Genomic DNA, 24632 nt, shown 5'->3' on the forward strand with positions numbered 1-24632 from the left:
TACCAATTCAATTTGTCTCTGTCACATTATTTTTGTTATTTCAGTGACGCATCTATTGATCACCTTCTATCTAAGATCATCCACGTATCTGATAAACATAAGCGCGCGAACAATAACTGTAATGAAGTCGTGCTGAGAACCAAACACGTAAATCATGTTGGGCGCATGACAAATTAACTGACATTAGCTAGATTAAATACCATTAACACTCTTTTTATGGAAAAGGAGGACAAACGGGCAAACGGGTCACCTGGTGTTAAGTCATCAGCACGCCCACATTATCTTGCAACATCAGAGGAATCACAGGAGCGTTGCTGGCCTTAAATTCCTTAGGTGAAAGGTGTACGCGCTTTTTTTGAAGGTACCCATGTCGTATCGTACCGGAAATATCGCACAAGGAAGCTCATTCCACAGCATTGTAGTACCACCTTAAGGAAAATGATATCACCCTTCAAACCGCAACACAATAATGCTTGCATGGCAGTAGCCAAACAGTAGCTTGATGGCTGAAAAAGGCGCCGTCGTGTACCGTTAATATGTAACCAATAGTGATCACCGGTTTCAATAGTCAGTATTTACAACATATAATTCGGTATAGTTTTTACGACCATAATGGATTCAAAATTCTGATTTGTTTCACTTACACAATACTGCACTGTCCTGCTAATCATGCAAAATAAACAAAATCAAATATACAATATAAAATTTATTATCTAAGCAATGATTTACATTTCCCCATCATCCGAGTCCTCAATATCAGCTAAGGCTTGTTTTGCTTGATTTTCTGCTTCCGATGCAACCTCTTTTGGAACCATTTGGTGGCGTCCCTTTGTGTCTTTGGAAACCCAAGAGAGCTCCAACTCAAACTGCTTGTCTTTTAACTCATCGTGGACAATATAGATACTGTAAATAAGAACATGTAATGTCAAACACTAGCTGTAAGTCAATAAAAAATGGGGGTGTTCTGTATAATGGATGGCTTAATGTGCAAGAAGCTACTCGGTTGTGAGAAGATACAATAGGTTCATATCGTTTTTAGGATAATCATAATTCATCACCGCTCTTCGAGAACACTTCCCTTAAAGCCTCGCCTAGTATCGGAATACTGGGTCTCGAAATCTCGAGCAATTGCCAATTCCGTGGCCATCTGGAGGGCAAAGCCAAACTGGCTTCAAAGAAACTGGGCGTCATAAATAGAGCACGGCAATACTTCAAGCCAGCCCACATTCTAGCGCTCTACAAAGCGCAGGTCCGGCCTCACATGGAGTATTGCTGTCATCTCTGGTCTGGCGCACCCCAGTATCAGCTCGATCCATTTGACCGCGTGCAACGCAGAGCAGCTCGAATTGTCGGGGACCCAGTACTCTGTGAACGGCTGGATCACTTGGCGTTGCGTAGAGACGTCGCTTCATTGTGTGTCTTCTACCGCATTTATCAAGGGGAGTGTTCCGAAGAGCTGTTCAACCTGATTCCTGCCGCCGAATTTCACCTTCGCACGACACGCCACAAGTTACGATATCATCCCCACCATCTGGATGTGTGGCGGTCCTCCACAGTGCGGTTTTCAAGGAGCTTTCTTCCTCGTACCACGAAGCTGTGGAATGAGCTTCCTTGTGCGGTGTTTCCGGGACGATACGACATGGGTACCTTCAAGAAAAGCGCGTACACCTTCCTTAAAGGCCGGCAACGCTCTTGTGATTCCTCTGGTGTTGCAGGAGAGTGTGGGCGGCGGTGATCACTTAACACCAGGTGACCCGTACGCTCGTTTGTCCTCCTATTCCATAAAAAAAAAAAACAAACGAACGGGTCACCTAGTGTTAAAAGATCACCTTCGCCCACATATTCTGAAACACCCATAGAATCCCAGGAGTGTCTCCCGAGAAGTCTGTGAATAGATCTGGTTGGAATGACTGGACAACACTACACGCAAAACGAACCCCATGGAACTAAGTGGTCTAATTGCGGAAACAGGAGCTGCTTTACCATACCATATCATCCAATGGTCAGTCATTAAACACAAGAAAAAAAATCATTCATTAATTAGAAATATTATTTTTGTGATGGCGCTGGATTTTAAAGTGATTTAATAGTTATGTTATATTATTACTAATTATTTACTCTGCTAATAGACAAGACAAACTATGGGAGACACCCCCGAACCAATGCCAATACGGCAAATTTCCTTATTAAGCCCAATAAAATTCAACTTATACAGATAATGGCGGTCCTAACTGGTCATGGTCCTTCTAATATACATCTTCTATTCAATATAGGCATAATTGACAGCCCCCTGTGCAGGGCCTGCATAGTGGCAGAGGTCAACATCTTGGTGCCCCAAACAAGGAGTAGAGATTGCTAAGGTTACTGGAGGAGTTGGAGAATAAGAAATATATTCCCACACATGCAAAATTAGCCCGATTATTACTATGGTAATATTAAAAGTGTATTGTACCTACTGTATATGAGAAAAAAATAAATATAATTAGGATAGTTTAGACAATTAATAGTCTAGCAGGTTAAATGAAATAAATCTACTACTCTGTTACCCGAATATCTCTACAAAATGAATTCTTTCGGAATAGCTGATTGATGTTCAAATAAAAAAAAATAAGCGAAGTTTTATTTGTGTTGGAATTGAATTTTGTGTCACAATATTATCTGTTTTCAAACACACAAATAAAATTTGAAAAACAAAATTTTATGAATGATGTGGGATTCGAACCCACGACCTCCGGCGTTCCGTGCCAGTGCTCTAACCAATTGAGCTAACCGTTCGAATACCGCCTCATTATAAAATTCTGTTTGCTTTGTTCAACTCTCAGGTTGTGGCTTCATCTACAGGATCTACTTTACAGTTGATAACCTGATCAACTTAGGAAATTGACTTGAGATGTCGCTCTTGCAAATCTAAACAATATGTTATGTTTTTACATGTATGATTTTAAACACTATACTTACATTCTAGCTGCTTCCTTGACAAGATCTTTAACGGACATATCAGCAAGCTTGAGTTTCTCAATTTCTGTTTTTGCTGCCTGTTTTGCTTTCCCAACAGCACAGCCAAAGTATGACTGAAATAGTTTACATCAAGATACTTTATTTACCTTAAAGTTATGTTATTAAAACTAAATAGTATGTTTCAAATAACATTAAATATCAATAATGAGACTGCATAGGTTCTCAACGTGGGCGATAAAGCCCCCTTGTGGGCGTTTGAGACTTTGGGGGCAGGAGACCCAGAGAAAATTAGGGGGCATTGAGATGGCGCAGATAGAGCGTGGGTAGATTAAAAAAAATATAGTCTAAAAAGGCAAAAAATACACGAAAATACTATAGAAAAAAACATATTCTCAAAGTGGGCGGTGAGCAAAATAAGGTTGAGAAACTATGAATTAGAGGTATACAAAAATGTTTTTAATACATCTACATAATACATACAAATATGTTGCTGATAATGTTATTATATTGATGATGTTAGATTCATTTACGAATTTATTTCTTTAATTAAACTATTGTATTATTAAAATTTTAGATCCTACAACTATTTTTTTTTAATACATACCAAAAAGTGTCAAAAATTGTCTATTAATTTAGGTCAATACAAGACATTTATGAATTTAAAAGTCATACATTTTACCACTGCCAAAATAGCAAGTTCTACTGTAACTAAATGGCAGGAAAGCACAGTTGCTTGTTATCTATTCTGGGAAAGTCAGTACTTTCCTTACATTAATATTTATATCTTTTTATTTTTTTATTTAGTTTATTTACAAGGCAGCTTGTCATTCGGAAAACTTCAGAATTATCATCGTTTTAACAGTGTTGTCAACGATATTGTAAACATTTTGCATATTCTTTGCTTATCATTAAATTCAAATTCAAAAACACTTTATTCATGTAGGTCACAAAAATGACACTTATGAATGTCAAAAAAATATATAAATATTGTTTCTTATTGAATTTACAGCTACTTCGTAAAGGGTTGAGCTAATGAGAAGAAGTAGCAAGAAAGTCATTGCCACTCTTTTAAGTCAAGATTTACTTTTTAGTTGTTTTAGAAATCATTTCAATTACAATATATGCAAAGTGACGCAACAAAAATACTCAAAAGTCAAAAACTGAAAGGCTTACATGAGTAAGTCAAAAAAAGAAAAAAAAAGTAAATTAATACTTATAAACACAAGTGTTATTGAGTATAGTAGATGCATCAATCCACACATACCGTAAATAAATAGAGGCATTATGTGAGCATTTCATAAAATAAAATATATAATAACTTTAAAGGAAATAATAATAATAAAAAAAACACATCAAGCAGACCTCCCGGTAACAAGATCATCCATCATTAGTTATAAGTTTATACCAAGTTTGTTTGTAAGGCGGTAAAAGTTTAAATAATAAAAGTAAACTGATGACCCATTTAGTTCAGCGGTTAGTGACCCTTAGTATGAGGTCCAGGGTTTGAATCCCAGTAGGTGCAAATATTTATATGATGAATATTGACATGGGAGTGGGTCAGGGATTGGAAATAATACTCCGCTTACTTCGAAGGGTTGCTACGCAACAATATGGATGTTTGTTTCCAAGTCATGGATGTATTATTATTATATGTGTTTTTATGTATGTTTAAGTAAGTATATTGTATTAAATACATAGTGGTCTTGTACTCATAGTACAGGCTTTGCCTAGTTTTGGGGCAAGATATTTTGTGAAAAATTATATCAATATTATATTATAAAACAAACTTCAAAGTAATATAAGTAGATACTTTATTGAGTGTTTGAAGAAATCTATACTCTGTGGCCTAAAAAAGCATTGTCTAATGTACTATAAAGTTGCCATAAAGCACAGCTGTTGTTTTGGTGCAACAGACAACTAAATCTAGGTTAGGTATGGTAGGTTCATAGAAATATTAGGTTTTACATAGAACATACTATATTACATACATATTTTAATGTAACCTTAATATGTTTTGCCAACAAGCTGCTAGGTATAGTATGTTATTTTAACTTTTCCCGCATTAGCTGTATGGGTTCAACATTCCTTGAAGGAAAAATGAAACCACTGACCAGAGATAAGTATGTATACAACACATTTCCCGCCCATTTAAGTGGCAGGTCAACAACTTGTGGTATCTGTTTGTTTAATAAATTGAATTACCAAGTTGTAGAAAAAATATTGTCTGTGGCACTGTGTGTAAGTAGGTGAAAAAACACATTTCTTGGCCCGCTTTATACAACTATAAGGAGCTTTCTTCCAAGTACTACAAAGCTGTGGAATGAGCTTCCTTGTGCGGTGTTTCCGGGACGACGACATGGGTACCTTCAAAAAAAGCGCGTACACGTTCCTTAAAGGCCGGCAACGCTCTTGTGATTCCTCTGGTGTTGCAAGAGAATTTGGGCGGTGGTGATCACTTAACACCAGGTGACCCGTACGCTCGTTTGTCCTCCTATTCCATATAAAAAAAAAGCTGTTGCATAGAATACTATCACAGGAACTTGAAATGTTTTATTTCAAACATACTTGCGAATAGGATCAATAAGAAAGAGTATGACATACTATGTATTGTTACCCAATTTTATGCTTAGTTTTGTTTTCATTTTTGTAGTAATGTTAAACCAAACAGCAGTTCTTTGGAATACTCCCTTAAATGTATAAAAAAAAAACCCAGCATGTATTTTTTTTATGATCTTTCATAGTGCTACATACAAGCATACAAATGACTGGTCACATTATATTGTAAACACCTCCAGCCACACTTTTTTATCTAGTAATTAGCTTTATTTCTATAAAAACCAGTGTTACTTACCTTAACCAAAAACCACATTTGTCAACAGTTCTACTTGTGCTATTAACATTTATAAAATTTGATTAAAACATGTTTACAGTCACAAGATGTTTATATAGTAAAACTATACTTACAAATGAAACTCCACTAGGTTCCATCATGTACATCTGTGGACCATCATGCTCTGACCATGTGCCCATTATGACAGAGCAACCGTATGGTCGGACTGCACTGTACAAGGTGTATGCATGCATATACATTGATACACGCTCGTTCAAGTACTTCAAAGGGACTGGGATCCCATATTGGGATCTGTAGTTGGAAGCTTCTGAGCGAGCAGTTTCAACAATCTGTCGTGCATCTGAGATGAGGCCAGAGACAGCCTGAAATTAAAAAATTGTAATGTTAAAATTTCATATAATATCTTGATAAAATTGTTTATAGAATAGGAAAAACTAGCGTACAGGATTGTAAGTCCATCATCCAAAAACCTTGTACATTATATGAAATACAAATGATATAGATATTTGGGTTTTAATTTCCTTGCATCTCAATGAAATTGCTTCTTATTGGTCCCAAAATGATAGATAAAATATAGCCATGGAGCATCTATTCACAATTGACTATTTTAATGAATCGGCACATTTTGCTTCTATCAGCCTAAACATATTCCTTTAAAAAAGTGCCTACTCATAGAGCTTTCAAACATATCAGAGAACTGTATATATATGGAAAGTTAAAATATAACCATGAGTTAACTAAATAATGGCTACGCAGTAATGTTGTATGCTGGCGAAATAGGTCCAAGGGCTACATCAAAATCTCTACTGCTGCATAGAGATTTAATTACTAAACAGTCTTGGCCTGTTGTGAAGAGAAGAAACAGGCTTGTTGGCAACACAAGTAGTGAAGGCTGATGTAGACTATAAAAGGGCAATGTGTAATGAAACCAACACACAAGTCACAATTCTCTGTCAATGTTCAGACTCAATTGTTCTAACATGATTATAAGCTTTGCATATACCCACATGATATATACATGTAATGCTAGGAAGTTTGTATCTGCAATTGGAGATAAAAGATAATTGTACCTTTTCTGATATGATTATTATGACTCAACCAAGCCCAAAAAAGTGGACAAGTGTAAGGTAGACACATCTAGGGATCGGAAGTGATAAAAAAACAAAGGCTGAATAAAATAATTTGCAATCTAACAAGTGTCCTGTTTACAGGACACTTTCGTTATTGTTCTTATTTTTAGTATAAAAGTATAGGTATATATAACTTGTATTTAAAAGATAATTTCTAGATTTTTCCATTCCATGGTGTGAGACCTTATTGCCTAATTTAGGAATTGGTTAGATTTAAAAGCTTCAAGTAAAAGTGGGTAGGTATAAATACTCATTAGTATAATATTTAAGTTTACTTTAACTTTTACTAATCTTTTGACAGAAGACAGACTATATTATATAATAGGGAATATTTTTTCTTTTACAAAAATAGAATTTTAAAAATTACATGAGAATAAAATAAGTCTAGAAGTGAATGTACACTTACCATACCAACATGTTCATCTATATGAAATATTCTTTTATTAGCACCAGGTTCATAGAGCTTTGATGTGACAAGCTTCTCCACACCAAACACCACACCATCCTTCCCTCTTAAGCCTATTACAGTTCCGGAATTTTCAACTGCTTTTCCGGCATATTCGACTTGAAATACCCGGCCATCAGGAGAGAATTGTGACGCGGATAAATCATACTGTAATTAACAAAGAACATGATTAGGCACTTTAACAACGTCAATATGTCGGTACATGTAAATAATGTTAAAGAATTATTTAATCTAATACCTATCAACAATAGTTTTGAATAACCGGGATAAATAACCATACAGAAGACTGAGAATATTATTTATTGAAATTTAAAAGCACTTACACCTGTTCCAATGGAGCTCATGGCAGTATCTTACTTTGTTACCTGTCGAGGTTGAAACTTATTATGTTTAAATTATTAAGTATTCATATACAATTTAAAAGCTTTTTAATTTACAAAACACGGTGTAGGTAGATATTTCGATTTTGTTCCGACGACGATGACAAGCAATCTTTAGTTGAACATTTTGACATAGCGGTTTTTTTTTTTCACAATTAGGAGTTAGGACTTAGAATTTCCGATGTTACCACTATGGCGTTTTGTGATTTTTTTGTATCTGCTACTTTGCAATATATAATCTATAATTACATTTGAACAGTAATTATTATTCTTAGCAAATTATATATTTTCTCTTTTTTATTCCAGCTGTGTTTCTCATAGATGTAATCCTAACTGGTTATATAAATCGATGTAAGATGGCGCTATTATCAATTTTATAGCTCTCACTTCGTTAACCGAATATTTAAGTTAGGATAGGCACATTAACTGCAGCTAAAGGTCATTATGTTTACTTAGTATTATTTAATATTATACAGGGCATTCACTCTATTATTTAGTGTCCCGAAGAGCTGTTATACCTGATTTTTGCCTCCTAATTATTCCATCTTCGCGTGAGGTTTTCAAGGAACTTTCTTCACCGTACTTCTAAACTATGAAATGATCTTCCTTGTGCTTGTGTTTCCAGATTGATAGGGCATTTTTTTTATGGAATAGGAGGACAAACGAGCGTACGGGTCACCTGGTGTTAAGTGATCACCGCCGCCTACATTCTCTTGCAACACCAGAGGAATCACAAGAGCGTTGCCGGCCTTTAAGGAAGGTGTACGCGCTTTTTTTGAAGGTACCCATGTCGTATCGTCCCGGTAACACCGCACAAGGAAGCTCATTCCACAGCGTTGTAGTACGCGGAAGAAAGCTCCTTGAAAACCGCACTGTGGAGGACCGCCACACATCCAGATGGTGGGGATGATATCCTAACTTGTGGCGTGTCGTGCGAAGGTGGAATTCGGCGGCAGGAATCAGGTTAAATAGCTCTTCGGAACACTCCCCGTGATAAATGCGGTAGAAGACACAATGAAGCGACATCTCTACGCAACGCGAAGTGATCCAGCCGTTTGCAGAGCACTTCGACATTTCGAGCTGCTCTGCGTTGCACGCGGTCAAATGGATCGAGCTGATACTGGGGTGCGCCAGACCAGAGATGACAGCAATACTCCATGTGTGGCCGGACCTGCGCTTTGTAGAGCGCCAGAATGTGGGCCGGCTTGAAGTATTGCCGTGCACTATTGATGAAGCCCAGCTTCTTCGAAGCCAATTTGGCTTTGCCCTCCAGATGGCCACGAAATTGGCAATCGCTCGACATTTCGAGACCCAGTATTCCGATACTAGGCGAGGCTTTAAGGGAAGTGTTGTCGAAGAGCGGTGATACGACAAATGGGGTTTTTTAGTGGTAAACGTGCAAACTTCACGTGCAGTCACTTCTGGGGGTTAAATTGGACAAGGTTCAACTTACCCCATTCCGCGACCTTCTCGAGAGAGGACTCGATAGAAGACACAAGTTTCTCCCGGCACTGGTCGACGATTTCCCGAGAGAGACCTGCATGGCCCGTGTATACGGCATCACCAGTGCTGTCGTCTGCATAGCAATGTATGTTGCAGGTGTCCAACATATCATTGATATGCAGAAGAAACAGCGTAGGAGATAGCACAGAGTCTTGGGGCACTCTAGCATTCACGGGCTTCGGTAGTTTGCCGGGTCCGAACTGTCTCCTTTTTTTTGGATCGGTTGGACAAGGGCTGACTTCCATGAGTCAGGGACTACGCCTTTGGAATAAGAGTGCCGGAATAAACGCGTTAGCACCGGCGCCAACTCAGGGGCACACGTTCTAAGCATGATTGGAGAAATGCCATCCGGCCCGCTCGACTTCCTGACGTCCAACGAAAACAGAGCTCTTCTTACAGTTTTCTGTCTGAACTGTACATCAGGCATAGAGCTCTGACACCGCGGGATGGTCGGCGGTGTTTTCCCATTGTCGTCTAGAGTCGAGTTGGAGGCAAAAAGAGCGAAAAGGAGATCAGCTTTCTCTTTTGCCGGCCCATAGGCCAGGGTGTCATTTCTCATGTGCAACGGCGGCAGGGACGGCTGGTTGAAGTTACCAAGAGCAGCTTTCGACAACGACCAGAACTTGCGTGTTCCGGTCGGGTAACTTGAAAGCTGCTCGCTGATTTTGACGATGTGCTTCGATTTCGCACGGGTGATTTGCTGCTTAAAAAATCTGGAGGCACGGTTATATTTCCTCTTAAGAATTTTGCAGTTCGGATCCTTTGTGCCCAGCGCCGCAACCCAAGTTCGATACGCCTGTTTTTTGCATTCAGATGCTGCTTTAACTGACGCATCGGACCAGGGCTGTGATCTGCCACCGGTCGGTACTACAGAGCTTGGTATAAAAATATCCATGCCCTGTAGTATCACATCGGCTACTGCAACGGCGCAGGCACTAGGATCATCAGAAGGGAAACAAACCTTGCCCCAAGGGTAGGATGCAAAAAAGGAACGCATCCTATCCCAATCTGCTGACTTGTAGTGCCAAACGCGGCGGGTCGCTGGTGTTTTGCGACGTTGGCGTCGGATAGGCACTAAACTCTTGACCAGGCAATGGTCGGACGTTCCGAGAGGGGCGTCGACAAAGACCTAATAACCATCGGGATGTGTAGTCAGCAGAAGATCTAATAAGGACGGCATGTGGCTATCCACATCCGAGAGCCGCGTTGGCGACTCAACCAATTGGGATAGACCATACGCCAATGCAAAATTATGCACAGATCGCCCTGCGTAGTCTGTGGTGCGTGATCCAAGCTATTCGGCATTGTGCCCGTTGAAATCACCCAAGACTACGATTTCAGCGGAGGGAATCTGTGCAAGCACGTCGTCAATTGCCGCTTGAACGCAGCCCATGAGTAGATCGGTTTCTGCGTTACCACTATGGGACCTGTAAACACACGCATAGATGCGGACGCGGTCCTCTAAATCTACGCGCAGCCAGAGAGTAGACAGGTCCCTACCCTCAAAATTCTCAAAAGTCTCCCTTTGTCGTATCCCCTCGATTCGAGATCACTCCTCTAACTGCCACAGCCTGTATTGGCATACTTGGCGTCGATATATCGAGTGACGTTCAGTTCCGTGGTCACTTGGAAGAGAAGGCCAAACTGGCCTCTAAAAAGCTTGGTGTACTCAGTAAGGCGAGACAATACTTCACTAAAAGCCACCGCCTGCAACTTTATAAGGCGCAAATTCGGCTTCACATGGAGTACTATTCTCACCTCTGGGCGGGTGCTCCCCAGTACCAGCTTCTTCGAGTTGACCGCATACAATGAAGAGCGGCTCGAATCATCGACGATCAAGTCATCTCCCATCGGCTTCATTCTCTAGCATTGCGTAGAGATGTGGGTTCTCTCTGCATCTTCTACCACATTTATCACGGGGAGTGCTCAGAGGAGCTGTTCGAGTTGATTCCAGCGGCCGAATTCCACCATCGGACATTACGTGCAAAGTACCATCCGCATCACGTAGACGTCTGGCATTCCACAACCGCGCGTTTTCTTCGAAATTTCTTGCCTCGCACAGCCACTTTGTGGAAGCAACTACCGGCAGCGGTCTTCCCGAACAGATACTACTTGGGGACCTTCAAGAAAAAAGCATACTCCCACCTTAAAGGCCGGCAACGCATTTCTTGACACACCTGTTGTTGCGGATGTCCATTGGCGGTTGCCTCACCTCTCCCCATCCCGTGAGCCTCCCCTATTCTTTTTACGCCCCGGGGAAAGTACATGGCATTGTTAGGTACATAGCATTAAAAAAAGCGATTCCACTGGTATTCCGTTGGAAAATATGGGTGACGGTGATTACCTACTTGACATCCTCTGACGCTCGTTAGTCCTTCGCTTCCAAAAAAAAAAAATTATTTGACAGAATTAATGAAATACTTAGTTATACTAAATCAGTCTTGCAATTTTTAATGTGAAAACTTCTTTTGGCGAATGGCGATCGAGGTGCGAGGCTCGAGGTGAACTCGGGACCGCCGAGTGTAGAAAGATACAGTCTTCGCTGTTGTTTCGGTGTGTTTAGTATAAGTATTCAATTAATACGTAATAAGTGCCATTATTAATTATTAAATTATAATTAGTTATTATTCGTACGTAATAATAATTATTTTAACGCCACAATATAGAATATTTAGTAGAAATTTGGGGAACGGCGCAAAAAACTAACTTAAAGAGCTTACAAATAAGTCAAAATAAAATTATTAAAACTTTGTTTCGCTACAACTACCTAACTCCTACTGTTCAAATATATCGGGAAACAAAATTAATGAATTTAAATCAAATATATAAATATAACACACGTATTCTCATAAGAAAAATTTTAACTAAGGATTTACATACACAAATTACATTCACAAAAAGAATAAACATTCAAAAAATTCTAACAAGACAAGCCCTCAATATTTGCTTAATAAAACCTAGAACTAAATATGGAACAAGAAATATACTGTACGAAGAGGCAAAATTGTATAACAACCTACCAAAAGATATTAAAGAATTACAATCATTAAATGTTTTTAAAAAGACGTTAAAACACCACATTTTGAAGGATTTCTCATAACTTATTTTGTTAGACCGCTTCCGGCTATGACTATGAACGAGACCTTAATAAACAAATACCCTCATAGCTGTCATTATAACAAATAATAAAATAGTGTCGGTATTTCATTCATTACTGTAAACATTTATTTTATACGTTACCCACCTATTTCGTTATTAATGTATCTACCTAATTACTATTTATTGTAACCCTGTTTAATTATTGTAACTTTAAATATAACGTCTTAAATTGTGTATAGTATATAACGATTTGCCGCTCAATATATGTATCATGTTAGTTTAAGTATCTCAGTAAGTGAATTTGTATTCTTTTTGAGATAATAAATATTCTGAAATCAAAACAATTATATTTTGGTTTAAAATGTGATGTTAGTATGTTAGTGGTTTATCGTGCTAATATTATATATTGAAAATAGCATCATAAACATTAACCCGTTCATATCTAAGTAATTTAATTCATAATATTATTATCTAAGTAGGTACATAATATTATGTATGACAGCGGCAGACCGTCGGCAGCACATCTTAAAGTGCAGCTACCTATATCTAGAAAGGGATTACCTACTTAAACATTTAATTTGCAATTTTTATTACTGAATTAATTTTTTTGTGTTGGGAGGGCGAGTTTTGCATGAAATAATTCAAAATTATCGTAAAAACATCTCAATATGTGCTGGGAGAATCCATCACCGGCGGTAGTGGGCTAGCCAAGCGCGTTGGTACAAAGTTTATATATTGTTGTAATACTGTAACATGGTGTTGTCAGATCATGAATTAGTTAAAATTGTTTTATGATAGTAATTAGGTACCACAGCAAGGCGATGAAATATGAGGCTCACATTATGGTAGGTGATCAACCCCTCCCTTAACTTTAATGAACCACCAGGCTGGGTAGATTTACACATTGAAGCCAACATGTATCGACAGCGCTCGTTTTACACGTTTCCAAGACCTATAATTTTATTGTACCCAGTCGTACGATAACCGAAGCATGTCGAAGCACCAAAGTTAAAGTTAAATTCCGCAATAATGGGTCACATGTCGGGTAGGTACCTACATAGTGTACAATGTAAAAGTACACAAACAACATCATTACGGACGGAACACAGATTACCATGTCAAAAGAATGCGAGTGAATCCAACACATTTTTGACATTCACGCCAAAAACCATAAAGACGATATTCAACGAGTGATATACGGTCTTTATTCTTCTATTTCGGCTAGCTTGGAGAAAATATATTTTTTGAGTCTGGCTGATTTTATGATACTTTATGCGCTGGGCGTAATTTTTGTTAAAGTGAAACTTTTATTACATCGTCTCAAACTTTTTCGTCTGTGTCGCGTGACAGTCGGGCGGCGCCTATTGTTTCACAGCAGCTGACCGTGTAGTATAAAGACTATTACTCATTTGTGCCAGTGCTCCACGCTATTTTGTTTGTTTTTGTCAGTGTTTAATGTAATCATTTTCAATCAATATTTTTAACCAGGGCTAAGACACAGAGTTCAATAAAAATATTAGTTGGAGACTTAGTCTACTTTTATTATTTCCCATTATCATTCCAATTTTCCTAGCATAAAATTAAGATTGATAAAGCGATTAAAGGGTATATATATAACCCTTAATAAAATATTATTCCAAAATTTTTTAGTTAAATGTCAATAATGTGAAAATTTTTGATTAATAAACTAAAATTTATTTAAATATTAACATCTAAATTTAATTTATATACATCTAATTTATCTAAAATTTATTAAAGCGATTTTTATACCCTTAATGGAATATTATTCCAAAAATTTTTAGTTAAATGTCTATAATGTGAAAAAAAGTTCCACTTTTACCCTAGTTTCATAAAACCACACAATCCTTTTTCTACTTGGGATGAAATTGTTTTGTCTGTTCTGAGCACTGAGTGCTTATGATTATTTATTTTATTTGTATTTAAATTTTATCAACGGTTAGAAATTAATTTTGATTATAAGGCAACTTTACTCGTAGCAGTTTTAGGGCAGGAGTAGTGCAGTTGAAGTTATTGAACGGAATTGCCCTACAGTTTTCGAAATATTTAAATTTAAGTACTACTTCTACTACGGGCGGGCGAGTGGTGTATTCTACATGTAAACTAACAAAACTTAGCGCTATTAACACTAAAAGATATGAAACTATGAACCGGCACTGCGTGAGTATTTTTTGAAACACGTTTTTCATACATGGTGAAGTTACTTTTCATTCCCCATGAGGGCCATGTGTACCAAATATTTGAACATTTTCGATCACATTCTTTCATTTCAACGTGTAAATCACCAAATATAATTATTTACCCTTGGCAATTTTTTTTAAGTTGGTATTTATTTTTTAGCAAAAACAACCTTTAGTAACCCCCGTTTTTTCCACTATATATATTAGGAACATTTGAACCTTCCAAATATCTCCTCTTTTGTAAATATATAGGTAGTTTGAATAGTTTCTTCAATTTCAAAAGAAAAATGTTTGAGACGAGGGCTTGTCAGTCGGAAGACCGTTGGTCAGGAAAAGGTACCTACTTTTTAAATTTCTTCCCACTCAGGGTTACATCATGCATGTAACAAATAAGTCAGGCCTTTTATAATTTCACACGTACTTATATCATCACGACTACTTGCGTTTTTTCATGTATGTACCAGGGGTAGCCCATGAAAGATGAGGTCAAGAAAACGTAATTACTTAAATTTTGTTGGCACATTGTATACCTAATATATTATTTACTCTTTCTGATAGCCATCAAATCGACGAAGTATAGTCTGAATGAATCTTGGTAATGATGTAAATTGTGCAAAAAGTTATATATTTTGATCATTAGAAGAAACTGTTTGCTATCTTGCTGAACCTTGCTCCCGGACAATCGATACAATTGAAACCATTTTCTCCTTTCATTTGTGAAAGGAGAAAATGGTTGAAGTTGGTTTGTTGTTTGCATCAAAGGATATGGCAAGGAATCGTAAGAGCGATGCAATTTGGATACTGTTTTTATCTGATTCTTCTAACTACTCTCTCAGAGCGCCATTTGTTTCCGAAGCGGTAGTAGTATGTATTATATTACAAATGACGTCAAAAAGAATTCTAAAAAAACCAATTTTGATAAAATAATAGCCGTTTAACATATTCCTGTGCTCTTTGTCTTCACCTATAGTCAGGACGAGTAGTTAGTTCGATGTAGGCGAGTTGTATCTTTCTGCGCTTTTATAGTGCGCGATTGGCGTAAATTATAAACAATTTAAGTTGTAAAATGAAGTTCCTTTCTAAATTGTAAATATTTGAATCTGCGACAATAAGCAATGTCGCTATTTAATACAGTCTGCAACTTATTTATCGAATGTCTTGGCGTGTTTGATCGCATTGAAAATTAGTCCGCATGAGAAACAAAATACCTATAAGTATTGTTTCTATAATTGCAGCTATCCACCAATCATATAATCTACATACACACTAATTTTGATCAAGCATCTACTAGCAGTTGATTTGTTAGTTGTAGAGATTGAGTTATAAAAAGACATATTACAACCACGGACGAGTAAAAAAATAAGGAATCCGTGTCACCATAACAGTGAGGCACCAAAACAAGCCGCTAAGCGTGTAAATACATAGCCCCACGCACACACTTACACTAATACAAGCCGATCGGCCGCTATTATGAGATTGGTCACAGATGACAGATCAGTTTGCGACGCAATAAAATATTTTTAAAATGCCGTCGTGCGTTGTGAATAAGTCTAAAAACGATACTATAAAAGTATTTGTGGATATATGATTATTATTTAAGAGAGAAAAAATTGTGTAACTGGTATACCCCGTAACCGCAGACACAAGGTGCTTCACTTGCTAATATCACGGCGCGGAGTCCTTCTTTTTTTACTAGTCCGTCATTATGACAGATAAACAAAAATATCTAAAATCATAGAATTTGTATCCATCAGTCAGTTATTAATATTCTATTTATCACAAAATTTTTCAAACAATGTAATCACAGACAGAGGCTACAGGTTTATATAGTAGGTAATATAGATAAACGAAATAAATAAGAAATAAAAACAAGTATTATAAATAAACCAAACAAAATTGAAAGTACTAACGACCTGCAACATAAGGCGCACGCTGTTGTATCAATAGAAAGGCTCATTTTGTTTTATTTTCTCTTGAAACCGACGCCCGAACCCTTTCAAGGGTCCTTGGACTGTTATTTGACTGTAGATAGTGGATAATATAACGGTATTGACAAAGATAGTCCTCATGAAATATAATGAATACTTTTAGGTAGAAAGGGTGGTAAATATTTATGATCTCTTGGATAAATGTTAGTTTTAGTGTGACCTTAAAATAACGCAAGGAACACGTAACGTATTTTAATATCTTATAGTAAACACTATGTACTAGTTGTGAAGACTGAACTTAGTTCACTGATAATGTTTCCTAAGCCACTAGAATTATAATTATGTTGATATTTAAAAAAAAAGTTGATTAGAGGCTTTTCTTTTTATTTTTAAAGTTTATTCTATGAGGAATAAGAAAACATATATAGGTATATGTTAGCTTTAGAGTTTCAAGGTTTAGTTAGTTTTTTTTTGTCAAATAATATTATGTAGGTCTCTACATAATATTAGATAATTTTAGCTTTATTTTTAATGTTTTAATGTTTAGTGTTTTAATGTAAGAAATTTAAAAAAACATTGTAAAAAATGTTTTGTGAGGGAAAGGTTAAAACATAAATGATTTTCTAAATGATACTGTGGGAGTACCTGCAACAAATGACATCCATTTAAATGTCTAATATCTAACCTTTATCGTAATACCTTCGTAGAAAGATCGCAGAAATATAAATCGTGCATTTTAGCCGTAATAGCGTGTGCAGACAGATTTGAACATATTTTATATATCGTAATGTAAGCTCTGATAAGAACCGTTTATTAATGCATCAGTCAATCATGCAGATCACCAGCAGTCAACTCATCGAAGTACGAGCATCGTCACGTTCTCTTGAAGACCGCAGTTATACTTACGTGACCGCTCCGCGTTACTCGACCTCAAAGACAGACGCTCGCGCAGTTTTAGGCCCGGTTTTGATTTTAGTTTTTCGCGTGATGTTACGGTCTCTACATTTGTTATACAACTGAAACATTTCATTTTTGTCCATCCCTATACGTTTCTATATCTCTTTTTCGCATGATCCTGTGTTATTAATATTATACTCTAGGTAGACAAAGTTGCGCACGATGTCAAGGTTCAGCAATCCCGTAAGTTCAAGGATGTTGGTTTTGGGAATTAATGTCTGAAAATTTCAGCTATTTAGTTACATAAAATCTCTTTTCTAGCTGACAAAGGAATTACTTTAACATAAGACGATAGTCTAGAGATAAAAGTACCAATGAAAGTATAAATAAATTAATTTCAATTGGTATAAGTTGTAAGTAGGAGTAATGTATGTGTCATGAGAAGCATTAATTATTCTCAGGGACCGAGGGATGCGCCAATTTAACTTTAGTGATATTGAAATTTTATTTTCCACTGAAAGAGGTTGGGAGAAACGTTAAAGAAAAATTTAAGACATTCAAATGGTAAAATGACAATAAACTTATTGTATAAGGCTAGTTGTAGATTAAAAAAATATTTAAATGTCTTAGATTAAGGACTGGTCTCCGCTGTGCTCCAACTAGATATCGCACTACCTAAGAACAATAGCTTTTTTTTATTACGGCAACTACTAGATGCTTGGGTGCATGTCATCTTGATACTCAATGGTATCTTTCTAATTTTGTAACATACGTTTCGTGTTATTTTATATTGAAATTGATAAAATACAAAATACTTAATGATGATATGTGATCCCAGTGTCTTTCTCATTTCTTGTAGTATTTACAAAGTTTTACTAGGCAAGTCAATGTTACACATTGTTCCAGACGAGTACGCCCACTTCAGCATTGTATGGGTTGCCACACTTTGCGACTATGCCTGCGGTATTTAGTGGGAACGCAGAGGAGACCAATCCATTATCAAAGTTGTAAATGTACTGGAAATCATAAGATGATGACAAAAAAGTCCAAAAATTAGAAATATTATTTTGTTGTGACAAAAGATTATAAGACAGAGAGAAAATTGGCGCACTCAAACATGGAATGGTGAAAACAAATGATTATTGCTATAAACGCAATACAAAATAAAAGATTAAAACTTTATATTTTATAATTTTCATGAGTTGTGTGTACCAACATCATATAATTCATAAAAATTAATATTTAGGCAAACTCTCTCTCTAGAAAGTCTCACACTTATTTCTGATTATCTGATTTGCCAAGATCTTGGAATTTATTTCTTATGATTTCGATAAGTAGCAGGCACAGCTATCTTTTTATTGTTGTGCATAGGCTACTTGTTACATCTACTCCTACAAACTATCTCAACGTACTCAAAATATTTTTATTTATTTGTTTGGATTTCACCCTGTAACTACACAGAATCGATTTTACACGGATGAAGTCGTGGGCAGAATATAGTTATCATATTAAAATATACGCTATCCATTTTCAAGTCTCATGACTCATCTAACTGCACAACAATCGTGCAAGGCATTCTTGAGTTATAAATACAAACAATGATATCATAAACCAACCATAGTGTCAGACAGTCATAAAAAGTAAATTGTTCCAAAATTACCACAAAATAATTTACAGACAGGGACTAGAGATTTATAAAGTATAGATTAAACGCGAAACTACCCATAGTAATAGTCTGTGTCGTGTTTCTTTCATGTATAAAGTGTCAAAGTGTCAAAGTCAAAGTCATAAATAATTTATTGATATAAAATCAACAGATTGCTCTTCAACGTCAATAACCAAAAAACAATTCAAATACATGCTAATTACACAAAAGTTTAAACATATATATCTTGAAAATAATGCAATCTAATAAGACAATATAAGGCTAAACCATAAAATCCATAAAAAATAACAACTATAATACTATTCAATTCCACATTGTAATATCATTTACGTAATCTTCAATACTGTTAAGCCTTGTGATAAGCCTTCAACATGAGTGTGCGTTTAATAATACTTAAATTGATTTATTGATAATTCAGATACACCTTTGATTTAATATGATGTAGTGTGTAGACACCTTTATAGGTTTCTACACCAGTTGAATAACTCTTACCCAGTCTAAAAACTATTGACGATTATATTGACGATCCATATAGCCGAATGATTAGTGACCCTGACTATTAAGCTAGAGGTATCGGGTTCGAATCCCAGGTGCAATCATTTATATGATGAATAATATGGAAGTTTGTTTCCGAGTCATGGATAAACATATTGTATAAGGCTGGTTTTAGATTAAAAAAATAATTGAATGTCTTAGATTAAGGACTGTTCTCCGCTGTGCTCCAACTAGATACTGCACTACCTAAGAACAATAGCTTTTTATGCGTATAGCGTTTATATGTATTTATGTATGTTTAAGTATGTATATTGTAGGAAATATATCGTTGTCTTGTACCCATAGCACAGGCTATGGCTAGTTTTGGGGCAAGATAATTTTTGTAAAAGTGTGTCAATATTATTTTTATTATTACAAAGATAAAATAAATATAAAAATTTCTGAAAATAGCTGAAATACTCTGTCACAAATCCGCACCAGAAACTGTTCAATCACGTTTATACTCAATTTAACTTGGATGCAATAATATATCCATTAATTTTGAAGATGGGTATTTTCTGCTACGTTGAGCAGTAGACGTTGAGCTTTTTATATAGAATGCAAGCAGGGACATATTTCTGCTAAGTCATAACGTGTTCACGTTCTCGCTTCAGCGAGTGAATTTAGTCGATCAACTGCAAAATCGCTTGTGATTAGAAAGGTTTTTTTATTACAATAAGGTATGAGACGAGCAGGACGTTCAGTTGATGGTAATTGATACGCCCTGTTCATTAGAATGAAGAGACTTAACATCTCCTTGAGACAAATAAGATGTTAGGTCTCGTTTGCCCAGTAATTTCACTAGCTACGGCGCCCTTCCGACCGAAACACAATAATGCTCACACATTAATGCTAGTAGGGAAGCCCGAGAGTAAGAAATACTCTCCCTCAATCGGTGTCAATCGCTCTCTCCCTTGAACAAAAACCTCCTGCTCTTCTTGAATAAAAACATCTCAAATTTCCGTGACGCTCTATTCCGTTTCATTTGTTAAAAATTTACCCTCATGCGCCTAAAAAAGTTTTACTTCAAAATGCATAAAAATATCACAGCATTTCGTACTCTTGCGCAGCTATAAGTTTTATAAAATATTACGCGGTCCTTCCGGGGTGGGGTCGTTGACCCGCATAGCTTGGCTAGTGTCTCAGCCATGCCCGCGTCGAACGTATATCTAACGCTATAGATATATACGTTCGAGCACTTTTTGCCTAAAGTGTTGGGAAAACCTCGCCTTAAGACTGAATCACAATTATGCCTACACATTACTGCTTAACGGCATAAATAGGCGCCGTTGTGGTACCCCTTATCTAGCCAGCATCCTGTGCCAAGGAGCCTCCCACCGTCTGAACAAACTTTCAATATAACATCGAAGCCACAAAGATTATTTCCATAAAGGTTTGATTGAAACCTTTCAACTTTTCTTAGTTCGGTTCGGTTCAGTTAAGAGTAAAAGATATTGCTCAACGAACGCTCCATGAATACCCGTTGTCATAAAAACACTCAACTTTTTATTCACTATTAGTATTTTAAGAGCAGATTTAATTCCTAGCCAACAGATATTTTTGAGGCGATTAAGCAAACAGCAATCATAGGTATATCGTGAACTTATAATGTCAAGTTGATCTCCTACAACATCAGAAGAATCAAAGCAGCGACCTCACTGTAGAACTACATTGTTACAGAGAAACTGTTATTGTATGTGCATAAAAATCTATAATCACATCCCAAAAATAATAAGAGAGGTATCGTCAAATACCTGAGTAAAAACTGCTTATATTCATTTGACTAATATGTTTAATTAAAAATGGTCAATTTATTTTATAATATTGGATTGGGTTAGGGATTGGAAATGATAACTCCGCTTAAAGGAATGATTCTTTATTTGCGTTCACTTTTCGAAGTTGCACTTCGCCGGTCTGCTGCTATGCCGCACCGAACACTTTTACAACTTCTTCTTCTCTTCCTTCTTTTCCCTTTTCACTTTCGAGTCTGAACTAGAACTGCTGTAGGCCACGCTAAGTATGACTTATATACCCCCGGATCTGTTTTATTTTCAATGTAAATGTGTAAGTGTTCAAGTGAGCTAACCGTGAGAGTTGAACAAAGCAAACAGAATTTTATAACGAGGCGGTACTCGAACGGCACGGCACCGACACGGAACGCCGGAGGTACGAATCCCGCATCGTTCATAAAATTTTGTTTTTCAAATTATATTTGTGTATTAATCCTAGAAGTGAGGGTTATCACTTTAAAAACATAACTTATTGTTTAAATTAATACTTCTATTATAATAAGTTCACAGAGAAAAATTCTCTGTGAAAGTCTCAAAGATTGTAATATTAAATAGGACATCTTTGTTGTAATAACTGAATGTCTTGAGTCACAATAGTGGGTGTTATCAGAGCTTCACAACGTTATTAAATAAACAGTTCGAACCCTTCGCTCGTACAATCGAAGGATTACTGCAGCCACTTGCTGTATCGTCTATTATTCACCTCTGTTTATGTTCGCTCTAAGTAATTGCAATCTGGAATATTACATTCAGTGAACAAATAAGATAACTTATCCCGCTCTGTCTGACGATGTTAATTTGATTATTTGTCTTAAATGTGACCCAGGAATATATGATGAAAGGACAATATCTTTATTTCTTTAAATAAGGGATGAGACGAGCAGGACGTTCAGCTGATGGTAATTGATACGCGATGCCCATTGCCGCTCAGGATTCTTGAAAAAACCAAAAATTCTGAGCGGCACTACAATTGCGCTCGTCACCTTGAGACATAAGATGTCAAGTCTCATTTGCCCAGTAATTTCACTTGCTACGGCGCCCTTCAGATCGAAACACAGTAATGCTTACACATTACTGCTTTACGGTAGAAATAGACGCCGTTGTCGTACCCATTATCTAGCCGGGATCCTGTGCAAAGGAGCCTGCCACTGGTAAAATCTGTTTATAAAATTAATCTTACCTACTTAAAACAGAGACTGAAAACAAACCATTTCAACATAAATAATTATCTTTATAAATTTTCGATTATTTTATTTATTAATTTGTATTCTACATATTAATATATATATATGTATATCATAAAAACTATATACATTTATGTTATATATAAAAATAATTTAATAAACATTGTTAGCGTTACCAACATAATATTTATAATTTTAATTCATTTAAATTATATTATTTGGTTTATTTTATTTAATTAGCACGATTTATTTAATATTTTTTTTTTATATTTAATGGCTCCGTCGCGACTGAATGTCGACAATTTGGCGAACTTCAAGGTGGAGAGATTTTGTATTTTAATTTAGCAGATTGAAGTATATAAAGTAGTCCGTAGTCAGTTGACCACGAATACAGGCATTCAAGTTGTAACACCGGTACGGGGTAGTCGATTAAAATGTTTTAAATTCTATTAATATAATAATGTGTTACTAAATACGATCTTTAATAATTATAAGGTTTGATCTCAAAACAGTGAATATCATGATATAATGACAAGACACTGTGAAGCGTGGCTGGGTATCCAATGTATCTAGGGATGTTCCATTTAAACTTTAAGGATGCTGTTCCTGATACCACGTAGCCGCTTCTACATGCATCAGTTAAAAATTTCAGAAGCGTTACAGCAACATGGAATATCCAATAACACCCTACTGGCATTATTGTACATAATACCCGTAGAACGTATTTATTATGCCCAGCACGAAAATATTTCAAAGGCCACATGATAAAAAGTATGCTTTGAAAATGGTTTCTTAAACAATGATGCATGACTCTTAACAATTCATATTATGTACGATAGGATTTGCAAGTGAATTTCGTCGTCCGTATACAATGACGTTCTATAAAATATGTGTATATGAATATACAAGCACAAAAGCACTTTGACAGCCGCCAGACCAGTGGAATATAGTAGGGGTCAGTGACGTAAGTACACTTTTCTCCTTAGTCGAGTGTCTTCCACTCGACATAGGCGAAATAATTTGCGCCCGACTGGTGCAGCCACACGCCATATCACAAAAATTGAATTGAATTAGTCGAATGTCAACTGTCACTGTCCAAATCGGGTTCTAAGTTCAATATAATACGTAACCTGAACTGAATAAAAGGTTTTACATTGCTACCTTTTGACCAAGAATATTTTAAACAAATGGAGAAAATGCAGCAATGTATAGATATAGCAGTCGAAGCTATTTTGATACAATTTGTGGCATATATCCCATATATCCCATATTTTTCATTGTATTTATACGAAGTGATTTGTCTTTATTATTGTATTGTATATCTAATATATAAAATTACCGGTGTTTGTAACCAAACTCCTCCGAAACGGCTAAACCAATTTGTTTGAAAATTTATGTGGATATCGGGTAGGTCTGAGAGTCGGCTAACATCTATTTATATACCCCTAAATGATAAGGGGAACCAACTCCTAAATATTTTGTTTGTCAATTTTTGAAGTGAAACTTCTTTAGAATCATTGTGATTTCAAACCGGATGCAACGGAAAAAACGACAGGTAAGAGACACAAATACAAAAATGTGTAGGATGAAGCCGGCAAAGAATGAGACAGAAATATGCATACTATTTTATTTTTATGAATGACGCGAGTAGGTATAACTTAATAATATATTCTTTTTTCATACGCACGATTTATAACTGCATAGACAACAGGAGAACATAAATATGGTAGCGGTGTTAGTAATGTCTTTCATAGCGGTTGAAATCATGTGTCGTCCTAGCAACATGTACCAGGACTTCATATGCAGTTTAGAGGTTCATGCACAATGCAGGTTTCACTTCTGACATGTGTACTTTGTACACACGCATTTTTTTTATTTTTATTTTATTATGATTCAGCATTAAAACATACATACCACTTAAAATTGAAAATGAATTGAAAATGAGAGTTGCAAGATGGCAACCGAATATAATGATTTTTGTAGTAGGATAAATTTTATCTGAGAATCGGTCATCTATTTTTTATACCTCAAAAATTTTAATTATTGAA

The 24632-nt window shown here is 36.2% G+C and overlaps 1 protein-coding gene across 1 annotated transcript; it reads right to left on the reverse strand.

Moving 5' to 3' along the window:
* Positions 1 to 691: 691 nt before the first annotated feature.
* Positions 692 to 7905, reverse strand: LOC126968087 (proteasome subunit alpha type-3). The gene is made up of 5 exons (XM_050812902.1): positions 7729 to 7905; positions 7346 to 7552; positions 5923 to 6171; positions 2959 to 3071; positions 692 to 903 (listed from the first exon to the last, which is right to left on the reverse strand). Exons 1-5 carry the CDS (start codon positions 7747 to 7749, stop codon positions 726 to 728), a joined length of 768 nt encoding a protein of 255 aa, XP_050668859.1. The 5' UTR covers positions 7750 to 7905; the 3' UTR covers positions 692 to 725.
* Between the last annotated feature and the right edge of the window lie 16727 nt (positions 7906 to 24632).

Source organism: Leptidea sinapis, chromosome 14 (assembly GCF_905404315.1).
Source record: "Leptidea sinapis chromosome 14, ilLepSina1.1, whole genome shotgun sequence".
In the NCBI taxonomy this organism is placed as follows: domain Eukaryota; kingdom Metazoa; phylum Arthropoda; class Insecta; order Lepidoptera; family Pieridae; genus Leptidea; species Leptidea sinapis.